General features: G+C 41.4%; 1 protein-coding gene across 5 annotated transcripts in view; it reads left to right on the top strand.

The window, feature by feature from the left end:
• syne1a (spectrin repeat containing, nuclear envelope 1a) overlaps window positions 1–15,037 on the top strand; it is a 123,410-nt gene that overhangs the window by 19,131 nt on the left and 89,242 nt on the right. For all 5 annotated transcript variants that reach the window (XM_040017770.1, XM_040017773.1, XM_040017772.1 and 2 more), the window contains 27 exons: window positions 685–792; window positions 1,173–1,310; window positions 1,719–1,883; window positions 2,010–2,122; window positions 2,338–2,506; window positions 2,741–2,837; window positions 4,042–4,247; window positions 4,663–4,827; window positions 4,955–5,107; window positions 6,891–7,034; window positions 7,120–7,296; window positions 8,201–8,359; window positions 8,570–8,734; window positions 8,910–9,044; window positions 9,319–9,480; window positions 9,616–9,824; window positions 9,901–10,009; window positions 10,101–10,265; window positions 10,348–10,515; window positions 10,688–10,852; window positions 11,241–11,381; window positions 11,474–11,634; window positions 11,920–12,076; window positions 12,629–12,856; window positions 12,942–13,040; window positions 13,184–13,371; window positions 14,901–15,024. In XM_040017770.1, the coding sequence (XP_039873704.1) occupies window positions 685–792; window positions 1,173–1,310; window positions 1,719–1,883; window positions 2,010–2,122; window positions 2,338–2,506; window positions 2,741–2,837; window positions 4,042–4,247; window positions 4,663–4,827; window positions 4,955–5,107; window positions 6,891–7,034; window positions 7,120–7,296; window positions 8,201–8,359; window positions 8,570–8,734; window positions 8,910–9,044; window positions 9,319–9,480; window positions 9,616–9,824; window positions 9,901–10,009; window positions 10,101–10,265; window positions 10,348–10,515; window positions 10,688–10,852; window positions 11,241–11,381; window positions 11,474–11,634; window positions 11,920–12,076; window positions 12,629–12,856; window positions 12,942–13,040; window positions 13,184–13,371; window positions 14,901–15,024 (4,170 nt within the window). The remainder of the gene's footprint in view (window positions 1–684; window positions 793–1,172; window positions 1,311–1,718; window positions 1,884–2,009; window positions 2,123–2,337; window positions 2,507–2,740; window positions 2,838–4,041; window positions 4,248–4,662; window positions 4,828–4,954; window positions 5,108–6,890; window positions 7,035–7,119; window positions 7,297–8,200; window positions 8,360–8,569; window positions 8,735–8,909; window positions 9,045–9,318; window positions 9,481–9,615; window positions 9,825–9,900; window positions 10,010–10,100; window positions 10,266–10,347; window positions 10,516–10,687; window positions 10,853–11,240; window positions 11,382–11,473; window positions 11,635–11,919; window positions 12,077–12,628; window positions 12,857–12,941; window positions 13,041–13,183; window positions 13,372–14,900; window positions 15,025–15,037) is intronic.

Below are 15,037 nucleotides of genomic sequence, written 5' to 3'. Positions count from 1 at the left end.
TGCTGTGTCCAGATGTATGTCACACCGTGTTTTGCTGTTTTACAACACCGATAGGGTTTTTTGTTCTTCCTTACTTCCTGGTGTTTGCACTGGAGATTAATTAGCTGTGACAAAGCGTGAATTTAAAAAATAAACAGAAGCATAAACACTTGGGTAGAAAATATTTAGAGAATGATGGTGAGTAAAATATGGCAGACTGTTTCCTTTTAGAATTAACTTGATCTACTTCCATGTTCTGAGCTGTCATAGAGAATAAAGTTGGGGCTTCCTTCAGGAGGGGTGGTACAAGTGAATAGATTCAGACTGAACAGCTCTCAAACTGAATGGTCTATCGCACAAGCTTTTTAGCAGCATCGCATTATCGTCATGCTTATTTAAAATCCAATGAAATGTTCGTAGGGGGTCTTAGACAAAGTACCCTGTCTAAGCTGAGTGTTGTTGGCAGCTGTGGGTTTTTGACGTTTTGTCCTGCAGGGAGACACAGAGGATTAGGGGAACACATGTTTAACCGTGCATGCTCTGCTTTCTTGTTCCCTTCTTTCCTCTTTTCATCCCGGTCAATCACTTTTTCCACTCTGTCTTCTTTTCTTTCCTCCTTTCTTTGGGTGCACTGTCCTCTTTTCTTTTATTTCCCAATCTCCTACTCGTTCACTCTGCCACTCCTGCATGATCCCGGCCACCTAGAGAGAGCAGCGAAAGAGCCTGAGGGAGCTCAGGATGTGGCTCGACCAGCTGGAGAGAGATGCAATACAGGCTCAGGAGACTGAGGGCAGTCTTGCTCAGCAGTACCAGGTTAGTGTGAGTGTGTGTGTGTCTGTGGCGGGGTGTGTTTAAACTGGGCACACTGGGCACAGACGCTCCTATTATTAGCTTAATCAGTGGTATTAGACTGTGGGGATCAGGCAGCAGCCGTCATATTTTCAGTCAATCTGGCTTATTCCACCAAGCCTCGGGATACATTCCATATTCAGCAGCATGTGGGATATCCTCATTGTCATTGCATAGCTCGGAAAGTCTAAAGCCAGATAGAGGGACAGTTTTTAAAGGTAGAACATATGAGGATCTGATAAGATGCAAATGGGAAAAGGGTATGACCTGTGAGGGAGAGAACACTCATTATCATCCTTTTATCGAGGATAAAGAGCTGTGAGTCAATGATTTTTGCTTTTCAGCTGTTCAAGAGTCTGCGTGTCCAGTTGGAGATGAGGAGGAAGCAGGTGGAGGGAGCTTTGCAGTCTACTCAGAGGGATGGGATGTTGACTGTGGATCAGGCTCTGGTCAAACAGGCCTGGGAAAGGATCTCCAAAAGGGTGAGAGCAGCGGGATTACCCACTCGCCTCCTGTTCAGAATTGTACACAGAGCATTTTTTTTTCCATTCAGAAAAAGTGATATCTAAAGATATTTAAAGCTACTCCTGGAGGTCGATGGAGTGTTTACAATGTTCTAATTCATACATAAGGACTTCAGAAGGCATAATTTGAATTTATTTTGTGCTTTGCCAGCAACTCTGAGAATCGGCCATTTTTTAAGCTTGTATGATGATTTATTGTTTAAGGTTATTTCCTTTTACCTTATTTGGGCTAACACAAGTTGTGTTTTTTATAAAGAGCTGATGACTTAGTGTCTCCTTCTTTTTTTTTATAGAAATTAAAAATTAAATTATTTGTGTGATGAGGTCATTATTTCAGGAGACATCGTCTGTTTTTATCCATCTTAGTTACTGGACTGGCATCTTCAGCTGGATAGGTCTCTGCCAGCTCCTCTGGACACAGTGGGAGCATGGCTGCACAAGGCCGAGGAAGCTCTGCGACAGGAGATAACCATCCAGCAGGCACATGATATCACAGCCAGCACTGTGCATAGAGCTCTGGAGCAACACAAGGTTAGTGCAGAGCCATACATAGCACAATAGAGTGTGAGAATCAAACATACTATTAGAATGAACACAGAATGTATAAATACATTTTTATGTCTGTTTTCATATCTTTACTCGGTGTACTCTGCACAGGATGTGTTGAAGAGCCTGGAAAGTCACCAGCAGGTCTTTCAGAGAATCCATAAAGACAGAAGTGTTGATGGAGTGCCTGTTCCCCCAGACCAGCTCCAAGACATGGCTGAGAGGTAAACAAAACTCCTGCTAGTCTCTCTTGAAAGTGCAGAATACAAAATTAATGTTCTTCGTGGTAATGTTTTTCTGATAAGAACAGATTATTTGAAAAAAATTTGGCACCTCAGTCAGTGTGTTTTTTTTCACAACCTTGCTTTTTGGGAAAGCAGCAGTATGAGAAGGTCGAGGTATAGGTCTGATGTCCCTGTATGAACTGTGTCTTTTTTAGGATGAACTTTATCTCTACATCTTCTAGCATCCACTTAGCAAAAATGGAATTTCTGGAGAACAAACATCACATGCAGGCCTTCCTCAGTCTGGCTGAGTCCAAACTAAAGTCCTGGATCATCAAATATGGTCAACAGGAATCTGTGGAACTGATGCTTCACAGCTATATCGTAAGCTCAGTCTCTGATTTGTGTAGTTTGATCTTCAGGGTTCACCTGCATGCTTATATGGAAAGGATTTTTAATTTTTAATAAATTTTTGTATATTGCATAATAATTATTGGTTGATGAAGGATAGTTACCATTACATAGCACATGTATAAGATATTTAGTTCTGTTTCTGTGTATCTGTTAAGATGCTTTTCACATCTAATAACATTTTCTTTTGGAATCTGTCTTCATCAGTCATTCGTGGAGAAGCAGCGTTTCTTTGAAAACTATGAGATGTTGTTCCAGTCTCTGAAACTGTCTGCAGAGGCCTATGTGAGTGCTGACAGCTCAGGTGAGTAGCTCAAGGTGTAATATTTACTATATGTATATATAAGCATTTATTATCCTATCACTTTCTTATAATAAAGTAATTCAGTAATTCTCCCGGGAAGTCTGGGAAATGTTTATCAATATCCTGGCCAGACAGTAATCTGAAAGGCGCTTTATTGCGATGATGTCAGAATCACATAAAATGTCCAACAATGCAATAAAGCAGTCCTGCTCATTGATTGGGAACATCATTATTATGTCACATTTCCAATGCATTCTCATCCTTTTAATGGAACTTTAATCTGAAATTGATCTGATACTTCCAGTGTATCCTGGCTGAGATCAGTATCTCTCAATTGTTCACTATATTTCAACTTTATTTCCCTTTTCAACAACTCACTAACCAATGAGGCTTTCCCTGCCAGCAGCTCAGTTTGCCCCTGACTGGTTTCACAATTTGATAGAGGAGGAGAGTCTGCAGGCTACAGCTAAATGAGGTTCCTCCACTCTCTGCTCTCAGTGGGGAATACGACCCCATTTGCTAGTTGGGGGGCTGCTCCACTTCTGCAGGTCTCTGGGCGCAAACTGAGCTAGCTTGTTGGTTTCATTAGGTTTCAGGGTTGCATTGCTTTAGGGTATGCAGAGCAGAGAAGTGAGGTGTGGTGAGAAATCAGGACATCTGAGGTTTGATTGGTCGACCCCACAAATGAAATGCAGCAGGTCCTGCTGGTACTGTAGTTAGCATTGTGGTTTCTGATTGGCTGCCTGAGAAAAATAAGGAAAAGGGTTAGGGTACTGATCTGTTTTTTGTCTCCCATTTTAGAAGCATTGCGTTTATCTGATGTGCGTCTTTATGCCATTGTTTTGCACATACTCTAACAACTAGAGAGTTTGCATCTAAGAATGTAGCACAAGCACAGATGATACATCTCCTTGTAGTGAGTTTTTGGGGTCAGGGAGTTTTCTGCAAAAGCGTGTGCCTCCTTTTGCTCTATCGAGTGTTCCCCTGCCTTTGCCAAAGTGTGGTGATGTGAAACAAAGCAGTGAAAGTCATCAGGCACACACAGACATAAAAGGTACAGCTGCAGCTTCAAAACAGCTGCTTCAGTGCTTCATTTTCCATTTGACTCTTGTGAATAAGTGACATTATTAGCGGCAGCAGAATCAGAGGTAATGGTGGTGTTGTCGGTAGCTGTCATTCTTGTTAAACTTTACCTCTCTTCCAGTGGATGAAGGCGAGATGGGAGTGCGCAGGTTTATGCGGGAGGTGGTGACTCAGTGGAGGAGCCTGTCCATGGAAGTGCGCAGCGTGAGGAGCATGCTGGAGGAAGTGCTGTCCAACTGGGAGAGGTACACCTCCACTGTGGCCTCTTTGCAGGCCTGGCTGGAAGATGCAGAGGAAGCCCTGAGCCAGCCAGAAAACACAAAACGGGTATGAGATTAGATCTTAATACTGTCTGAGCCTTTGATTTTTTTACTTTATTTTTTCTGTGAACAGATTAGGAGCCTGTTCATACCCCCATTTATTTGATGGACTCAGATTTAATTGTAGCAATCAAACCATTTTGAAGAATTTAGTTTTTTTATGTGGAAGCTTATTAGGAGTCTCCACTCAAGTATCAAATGATCCTTCAACAAGCCGCTGAGGATATTCCTGTTGTTGCATTGCCATGGTTACACAGACTCACATCTCCGTCTAGGATTAGACATCTAATTACCCCACTTTTTTATTGTCCTTCCTTTGTTTCTTTTTTTGAATCACTTTCTTTGTTCCTTTTTTGATTAGCTTTCTTCATCTCTTTCTTTGACACTCGCTCTTTGTTTCTCTTAATTTCTTTGTCTTCCAGGAGTTTTTCAGGGATCTCAGCCACTGGATGGATCAGCATGCGGCCATGAACGATGCAGGGAATTTTCTTATTGAAACGTGTGACGAGACAGTGTCACTTGATCTCAAGCAGCAGCTACTCATTTTAAACGGGCGATGGAGAGACCTCTTCCTCAAAGTCAAACAAGTAATGAATGAAAACATCTAAAAATACTGCCTGTCAGACAAAGACAGAATTGGGTCAAAACATATGTGCTGGCTCTGTTTGATTCGTTTCTCAGTGTAAAGTGTAATTAGCTTCTTTTTTGCTGCAGTATGCCCATTCAGATGAGTTGGAGAAGTGGAGAAAAGAACACTTGAAGGCTATTTGGGCCCTGAAAGAGCTGCTGGACACTGCCGAAGCCAAACTCAATGCTCCTGTTCAAGTCTCTTTCCTCAGTGTTAGGGCTTTTCTTCAGGATGTGGAGGTGAGGAAAGCAAACTGTCAGTTTAACTATCAAATGTAAGAGATAATATAGCCTGACAGTAAAAATACAACCTGTCAGTAATGTTTTTTTAAGCTGGTGGCATTGCAGCATCATGATACTTTAGACTCAATGGGCACCTACACTTACATACATACTTTATATTAGACCATCCCTGATCACATCGCTTAGAGTTTGTTTCAAATCTGTTCTTTCTTAAGCTGGTCGAGAATGACAAGCCTGACTCTGAAGTGGACCTAATATGCGTTTTCTTTTCTTTCTTTCTTTTCCTGTTGTGTTTATTTGCTGTTACTGATGGTGGATACTCATGTTAAACATGGCCAAAGTTTCAAAAATGGAACTAGATGGAGTTTTTTTTTTACTCTTAGCTTTATGTGATTTCAAAGAGAATGGTCATCACAGCTCTTTTTAGGAACACAGCTGCCCCACACACCAACAGCAGGTGAAACGTAACTGTTTCAAGTCCTTCCAAGCCATTTTCAGACATGTAAACTCTCTTTTCTATGTTAAAGAGGGACTTTTAACAGGACTCTGTGTCATCCTTTTATAAGCTAACTTTAGCAGCAATAAATTGAAGTAATTGTTTGTGGTGTGTATTTATCGGTGCACCTTTTAAGGTCCCAACACGGCATTTCAGTGGGGTTGTGGTCTGTTCCTTGGGCCATTAGAACAGTTTCTTTTTCAGTCCTTTTATTTTAGATTTGTTGCTGTGCTTGGGGATCATTGTCCTGTTGCATGAGCCAAGAATGTGTTACTCAGAGGAATTCAGGGTTGACTTAATGGCTATAAGGTGCCCAGATCCTGTGGCTGTAAAATGCACGCCCAAATCACTCCTCTTCCACCACACTTAATAGCTGGTGTCAGTTGTTTTGCTTGCAGATATGCTGTGTTTTATGACAAACTATCTCCACTCTGGTCTCATCTGTCCAAAGCACATTGTTCATATGTAACTTTGCAAGCCTAAGCGATCCCGCCATGTTCTTTTTTAAAAGAGAACAAGCTTTCCCCTGGCAACCCATGCAAACTTGTTCATTCTCTTTCTAATTGTACTGTCATGAACTTTAATGTTTCACATGATAACTGAAGCTTGTAGAGACTTAGAAGCTGCTCTTGAGTTTTTCCTGTTGATATTCTTCCTTTTTGACATGACTGTATTTCAGACTTTGTCTGAGAATTAGTTACATACAACAGACCATAGTCTATTTTAGATGCATTCCCACTATGCTGGCAATGCTGTCCTTGGTCTTGGCAATGGTACTATCTGGGTAGAGCATACAGAAGTAAGCTTGTGTGACGCCCACTCACTGTGAAATTCGGATAATTTTCTTCTCTGTACTCTAATGCATGGCACCAGATATCTGTCAGACTTTGTGGTGGTTAAAGGCAGCTAAAGATCTGATCTGAGAGCGTCCAGAATTTATGTCCCATAAATGCAGTTTCATCAGTTAATGCTTAGAAATGTTCATGACTGCAGTAAATAATGTCACTGGCTCAGGTCAACATGAATTGAAGCTCGAGCTCTCTTCCTCGCCTGAGACAAATCAGATAAAGTCACGCTTGAATCACGATAAAGTGAGATTTCACATCTGCACTCAATGTGCGAAAACGGCTTTACTCTCATACGTTTTTGATAAGGTGTTACTAAAAGCTGCAAGTCACTGCTTTATTGATGTCAGCATTTTTATTACTAAAACAGCTTTGATGGCAGTGCATTCACTTTAAGAACGTATGAAATGACCCTTTACCCTTGCACGTCACATCGCAGAATACCAAGCAAAAGGTTGTCGCTATGGAGACACAATACAAGTTGGCTGCCCGCAGCGCTCAGCTCCTTGCCAAGGATGCTCCACAGGATGAGGCAACCAGGGTCATGGCAACTATGGCAACAGTCAAAGGTCAACTAAGCAAGGTGAGTCTCATTTGAGGGTAAACACAAAGCCTTTTAAATTAATACATTTTTTCACTGTTAAGCGGTCCGTTTTGTATCTGTTCAGGTGAGAGAGCGGTGCCCATCTCTGATGCGGGAGTGTCATGCCTTTCTGCCGCTGTTGGAGGAGATGGAGAAACACATCAACACTTTTTACCAGGCCTTGGAGCGAGCGAGTCGCATCACTTCTGCTGCGAGAGACCCAGAGTCACAGGCACAAGCCCAGCAAAAATACAAGTGGCAGGTCAGACACGAACACGTTAAATTTACAATAAGTGCTTACTAGATATGTTTTTATTCTTTTTTCAGTTTATTTTTATTTTTTTTTACAGTTATTATGGATATGAGCTGCCAGCTCCATAAGCAGTGATCTGCATTTACAACACTACAGTCCTGTTGCTGTATCTTTTATGTATTATTGTTCCCTTCTTTTATATTCAAATCTGATGCACGCTGACAGAAAATAATAACTCCCCTCAAACGTCTTCAAAGCAATGAGCCTCTTATGAAAATTCAAGGAGTAGAAAGAAGAGATATTTGTGTTGAAATGTAGCTTACTTAAAATATGTGCTTACTTTACTCTGAGGAGCATTATTGTGTCATTTCTAGATGCAGTTTTCTGCAGTGAACCACTTCCCATCTTTACTTCTGGGGAACTCTGCATCTCTAAGATGCTCTTTCTATACTCAGTAATGTTACTGACCTGTTTCCAGTTAACCTAATTATAGCAAAGTGTTTCTCCAGCTGTTTCTTTTTTAACACCACTTACTTTTGTCGCCCCCTTTCCCAACTTTTTTGAGATGCGTTGCTGCCATCAAATTAAAATGAGCTCATATTTTTCATGGAATGATAACATTATCTCAGGTTAAACTAATATTTTCTGTGTCCCATTGTGAATAAAATATGAGTCTATGACATTTGCAAGTCATTGCATTTTGTTTTTATTTACAATTTACACTGTGTCCAAACTTGTAAAAGTCTATCCATCCGTTTTCTTCCACTCATCCAGTTCAGGGACTGTCGGCTTGTCCAGTGTGCACGCTGCCTCGCTAAATTGGATAGCTAGATAAGAAAATGGATGGACAGATGGATGGATATTGGAAACACAAGTAATTTTTTGAAACTTCTTGTTTCCCCTTTTGTGACAGGATTTGTTAAACCATCAGCAAAGCTGTAAACGATGTTTATCGGTGATTGAGAGGAACCACCACTCCCTGCAGAGGGCGCTCTCCACCAGTAAGGTGCTCAGGAACTTCGACATATCGTTGCTGCAAAAGAGAGTTGTTGAAATTCAGGGCTCGGCACAGGTTAGTATTACAGTTATGCATTACATGCATTTGCATACCAGAATGCCAGTCAGAAACCACAATACTGATTATACTATAGAGATTACACAGACATCAGAAAAACGCAAGGGATTCGTGCAGATTAGATTTACCCACCATGTGTGTTACTGTTCATTTGTTTGTAGGACAAATAATGTAATTACACTGTATTACTACTATCTAACCTCTCAGGCTTTGCTAAAGGAGGTTGGGGAATGGAGAAGGCAGGAAGAGGCCAACAACTCCCTGAGGAGGAGATTTGAGGAATCACGACAAGAACTGGAGAGAGTGCTGAAGAAAGCTCAGGGCTGCTTGAGAGAGACTGGAGATGCTGAGGAATTATTAAAGAAACACACTGTAAGATTAAATCTGTAACCTCTAAGCATGTCTGTGAAAGCTGCGGCTAATCTGCAGAGGCATTTCTATTTTCTAATTACATTTTTAAGTGGAAACGGGTAGAGTGTTAACATTCTTGACTTAACTTTTACTCTGTCTTGTGTCGTGTTTACTCTTATTTTATTTTACATTACAGGATTTCTTTGGACAACTGGACCAGCGGGTGCTGAGCGTGTTTTTGAAAGCGTGTGATGAGCTCACGGACATCCTGCCACAGGAGGAGCAACAGGGGCTGCAGGAAACTGTCCGCAGGCTGCACAAACTCTGGAAGGTCAGAGGTCACCATGGTTTACCACTCTCACTAATTACTGTACACCTCTTGAGGCGCATAAGCACTACTTCATTAACTTAACCAGGAAAACCTTTGGCTTCAATAGAGTCCCTCCAGTCTGGTTCCAATTAACCTGGTTAGATAAAAATGCAACCCTCTCTGTGTTTATTTGCAGCCACTCCAGGGAACTTTTGATCAGTGACAGATACAATGTGACACTTAAGGGTAGCTTTCAGGTCTGCTATGTTTTGTCTCATCTCCATCTTTTTTACAGGACATGCAGAGCGAGGTACCATCTCACCTACTCCGTCTCAAGGTGGATGTGGAGCGAAGCCGAGTTGCTGTGATCCTGCAAGACTGCAGAGCAGAGCTGCACAGAGAAATGCAAGCCCTGTCTGGCACCTGCACCAGCGAGCGAGTGATCAAAGAGCACAGAGTGAGTCTCGGATTTAGTGGAAAATTGAAACAGATAGAACTGAAAATCAGAGAAAGACAAAATCACTTAATGTTGTTATCACTGACATTCGGGAGCCTCTCATGTCTTAATTTTCTTTTTTTTCTTCTTCCTCAGACTTTCTTCAGGGAACGCAAACCTTTAATTCAGAGCGAGAGGAGGATTAGAAACATGGAGGATCTGTGTTACAAGTTGCCTGACAACGACCAAGCTTATCGAATGCTTGACTGCACTAGAAGGGCCGTAGAAGAGGTTACAGAGCAGATAAAGAGCACCCACCTCAAGCTGGAGCAGCACCCTGATAAATGGAAAGAGTGGAATGAGAGGTAAAGATGGGCAAAAAGCACAGATTTAAAGTGATTTAAAGCAAATTCAGAACTCAGTGGTCCATTTTTATTTTAGGTTTTGCGAGCTTTCTGATTGGCTCTCATCTCAAAAAAGGCAAATGAGGCTCTTAAGAGGAACAGCAATAACTTCCAGTCATCAGGAGCAGCTTGATGCTGCTGTTCAGGTGAGCTAGTGGGCTACATTTGCTGCTTTAGGCACTGAGATTAGGCTATACTTCAACTTCAGTTAACATCTAGTGCTTCCATCAATTCCAGGCACTACAGGAAGCAGTGGACACTCGAGAGGAGAGTCTGCTGTGGCTCAAGAGCCGCCTTGCTGTGCTGTCTGAAGTTAGCTCTGAAGTGGAAGTCCAAAGGCAAAGAGCAGCTTTGGCTAAACTCTCAACTGACCTGCGGGCAGTTTACTCTTCACTCTGTCAGGTATTCCAGGATAAGTGCTGAATATTCTCTTCCGTACTGAAAATTTTCATCAAAAAATAATCCAATGACCTTTTTGCCACAGCTGGGTGATGAGGGCTCTGCCATGTTCCAGTATGAGGAGCTGAGGGACGAGATTCATGGTGCTCTGGAGGAGGTTCTGAGGGCCCGAAAAGAGGCTGAGGAGCAGATAGGCAGAATTCTGGATGCTGAGGGTTTGGAGGAAGCCAAACAACTTTACCTTATTCACCAGGTATTTGTTTAGTACAAATGCACTTGTAACAACTTGGTTTCCATGTTTGAAAGTCTCTTTTGTATTTAATTGAACTGTTTAACAGTTTACATTATGAATGGTTTGAGCAAGGCAAAGCAAAATCAAGGTTGCTCACAAAATAGCATGTTGTTTTTGTGTCTGTGTGTTATAGCAACACCTAAAGCACCTGCATGCTAACAGGAGAGAGGCAGAGCTTCTGGTGTCCCACTGCCGCCAGCTGCAGAAAGGGGAGGGGCTCAGTCAATCTCTACGGGAGCTGGAAGGAGCTTTCAGTGAGGCTGACCACAAATCAGGGGCAAAGGAGCAAAATCTGCAGGTAGGCAGAGCCAAGATATTTTCTCATGTCGGCACCCTGGTGTTTGCACGTGTGAGTGTCATTGATCATCCACACACATTCCCGCTGTGATAATTGATTAGCCTATTGCTGACTGTTATCCTGCACGTTAATTTTGTTTGTTACTTTGTGATTTCTTTGTACACTTGTCGTTATCCTTGAATTGATCAGAAAATTAAAAGTAAATGTCGGTGTATTTTAAGACAGCAGATCATCTGCTGTCGTAAAATACCCTATGCTTACAGATGAAATCAGGAGAATGGCAGTAAATATTACAGTGCCCATCTCCTTTGTGTAAATAGTGCATGTTATCATCAGGTCTGAATTTGTACCTGCTAACGTTACTCTTTCATTTCTTTGTCACTTCAAGGCAACGCTGAGCTCCTGGGAAAGTTTCGAAGCAGAAAGAGAAACAGTTTGGAGGTTCATCAGCAATACTGACAATGAATTGCACAAGGAACTCCTTTTCAACTGCTTGGACAGCCTGAAAATTGAACTGAAGCATAACAAGGTGTGTATGTGCAAAACGTGCATGCATTCATATTCTGGTTTATTGGCCTGTATTTGCTCATGTTGTGTAACTGCTTGTTTTTCGGTCTATAGGAACTCTTCACGGAGGTCGAGGAGTACTCTATACGAGCAGATCTCCTCTCAGAGAAAGCAGAAGACATTCAGCTTGGTCCGAAGACTCAGACTCTTCTCCTGCAGCAGGCGCAGTCCACCAGAGAAGCAATCGCACAACTTCAAGACCACCTCAACAAGAAGTATGTCTGAATATTTTCTTCTATTACATGCAATAAAGGTCTGAAATGTGGTACGGGCCTTAACCGGCAGTTTTACGACTGCCCAATAATGAGCTTTAAGTGTAAAAACTAACTTGTGATATTAGTCTGAAAAAACCTAAAGTATCAAAATGTGAAATTGTATTTTGCCAACATATGATGTCTGTCTGGCATTCACCTGCAAACTGCATCCATGCTATTGTCTGGTTGTTTGTTTTCATTCCAATATTCTGACCTTGGGCTGTTGCCTAATCTCATGTGTCCCAGTGTTGTCCAGCTGGAGATGATATTTGTGTGGTGGGAGCGCTTCAGCAGTGAATCAGCGGCCTTCTTTCTTTGGATTAATCAGAAACAGAAGGAGCTGGAGGCTGTCAACATTTTCTCCTCCTCTGATCCTTTAGACAAACACATCAGCGCTGTAGAGGTTTGTGCAGGTCTATATTTCTATCACAGCATTACATTGTATACCTGATAACAAGGTTTCCAATTGGAGGTCAGTCAAAGGTGAGGCAGTTCACTGCACACTTTTTACACAACTCCTTAAATATTTTTTATATCTTCACAAGTAAATACTCATCATATTTTTTGGTTGCTTCAGTTAAACTGGAGTCACATTGTTGTCTGGTCTTGTGTCTGTAGTTTACAGTATCACTGTGGCCCAAAATGATTAAGATTATGATGAAATGAGATTAAATTTTAATCTAACCCCAAGGGAAATTGGGTCAGTGCTGTAGCAGAGGCTGGAATTTAAAGGAAATAAATTGATCATATTTAATAAAATATAATCTTGGCATGCCTAATCCCAGACTTGTCACTCTCATGATGGTTTTTAGAAAAAAAAAGGATACTGCCATTATCTGCCTTTTTTTTCTTCTCAGTTTGAAAATAAATTTCTTCTTGAAAGAGCGATCTTTTATCGTCGTAATTTCCTGTATGCTTTCCCTCGTTGAATTCCTCTCTTATTGCATCTCTCCAGGCCGTGGGGGAAGCTTTAGAGGAGAGAAAGGCGGTTCTTGTCCTCATGGAGGCCGACTGTGAGGCTCTGTCCAGGTTTGTGACTTCTGGAGAGGCCGGTCGCATCCGGGCGCAACTTAACCAGACGAGACAATACTGGGAAGAGCTGAAGGGGAGAGCAGAGCAGCTTGGCGTGCAGCTCAACCAGAGCGCCTCCTACAGGCAGAGATGCAATGATAACCTTGAACAGGTTTAGAGCATCACACAATTTATGACTTTTATTAAAGGTATTTTATTACACAATACAAACTGACTTTTTTTATTTTTATTATCAGGTTAAGGAAACAGTTAGTGATCTGAATGAAAAACTGGACTGTCTGATCACATGCTGCGTATCGTCATTAGAGACCTACAAAGCCCTCCAGGATCACATTGTAAGAGCACAACTTGGCACCTCTTTGATACATGAATAAGTATCACTGGCTTCCTTTTCAGAGTGGCACCATGTTATTATGATGTATTTTCAAGGGTTTACTTAATGTGCAGTTGATAACAAGTATTTTTGTGTTTATCCCAGGAGGTCTGCCAGACTGTTGAGCTTCTGAAGCCCAGGCTTATGGCCCTGTGTTCGGCCACAAAAAGGCTTGGAGAGGGCAGCCAGCTGGAGGAAGAAGTGGCTAACCTCCAGAAGCAGCAGAGAGAGTTAATGGAAAAGGCTTCAGAAAAGAAATCTATGTTAGAGAGCCTTCTAGCTCTGTGGCAGAGGTACAATAAACTGCAAAATGTGGTTGCTTTTGTCCTAGACCAAGGATGTCAAGCTCATTTTGTCTGGAGGGCCACATCAACTTTGTGTTAGTGTAAAGTTGTTTAACTACACATTTATTTCCCTGTTATATATTAATAAAAGATAAAGAAGTGCAATTTCAACAGCACATCTTAGTTTTTCTACACGATAAAGTTTTCTGTCATTTGCTTGTTTATCTATTACTGAATATGAATGGTAATAAAAATCACTGTGGGGAGGTCTTTAACAGCAGGAAAAGCTGCAGAACATCTAAAAATACAGTTAAAAGTCTAAAAATATATCATCTCCTTCATGTTTTCCAAAGCTGTCCCAGCAGGCCAGATTGGAGAAATTGCCGGGCCAATTCTGGCCCCGGGCTCTTATGTTGATACCAGTGTCCTAGACCTTTTGGAAAAATAGCATTAGTACAGGAAAAAGTCAGTGTTTGTCTGGGATAGAAGAGACAAATGCTAGACAATGAGAAAAGAGTGTTAATTGTTAAACTGAAGGCATGAGTCACTGTTCACTGTAATGTCTGAAGATTTATCCATTTAGTTTAGTGTTTAGAGTTTATTATGCTTTGGTATGGCCCAAAGCAGGGTTTCGGGTGTATGTGTCCCTTCAACACTTTTGTATTACTGTAGGGTCTTTACATTACAATATAAAGCGCCTTGAAGCAACTGTTGTCGTGATTTGGTGCCGTATAGATAAACACCTACAACAGGCCTGTTTGAATATTTCAGATTTTGCCACATTGAAAAAAAAAAACATAAAATCAAAAAGTACATTTATAAAAATGGAGAAATACATTATAAGTCATTTTTTGAGAAACATCTGTAGTCTCCATTAGCACACACCTGCAGTTGAATAAGCAAATGCCATTTTCCCTTCTATTGTGCATGTGCTGTTTCTGCTTCTCTCTGTGCCAGTTTCCTCTTTATTCCTCTGAATCTGTCTCTCATCTTAGTGTGATGTGGAAGAGCGAGATCTTGTCTGTCCCCCTGTCAGCCAGTGCATTTCTATTCTAATTATATGCTTTCTTATCGCTTTCTTTTGTCACACAATAGTCCTTCACCAGAGTGATTGTTTCTTTTCTGTTTAAGCGTGAGGAGAAAATAATGATCTAGCCACATGCTGGCTGTTTAAATTGCCCAAGCTTTAGCGCTTCCTTTTATTTACCCAGCCGGTGACTCTTTTTGAAATGAACTCAATTATGTTTTTGCCACTAAACTTCAGCAGAGTTTATGTGTGTCTGTTTGTGTGTGTGTTCGGCTTAGTGTCTCTGCAGTTAGCCTCATCCTGTATCCTGCAGGTATATGTATAAGGGATTACTTCCAGCACTGGGTGCACTGGGAAGATATGGTTGCCCCATTATGACCTTGTCACTGATACTAGGCTTTGGTCAGATTTAAGAAAAAAAAAAAAAAGTGAACTTGTAATTGTGTGTGTCCTAAGGGGATGCAACTTATATTTTCCTTGATTTTAATACATGCAACATCTGCATCTACAGATATGAAAAGGAAAATTTGTCCATGAAAAGCTGGCTGGACAGGTGTGAGTCTGTGTGCTGCCCAGACACCGAACTGCTCTCTGCAGATAAAGTAAAGCTTAGGAATGAATTACAAAATGTGCAGGTAAAATCTTTTT

Source organism: Simochromis diagramma, unplaced genomic scaffold (genome assembly GCF_900408965.1).
Source record: "Simochromis diagramma unplaced genomic scaffold, fSimDia1.1 OVJJ01000802.1, whole genome shotgun sequence".
In the NCBI taxonomy this organism is placed as follows: Eukaryota; Metazoa; Chordata; class Actinopteri; order Cichliformes; family Cichlidae; genus Simochromis; species Simochromis diagramma.
Note: the sequence above shows the minus strand (reverse complement) of the source record. Positions and strands in the feature narration are given on the sequence as shown.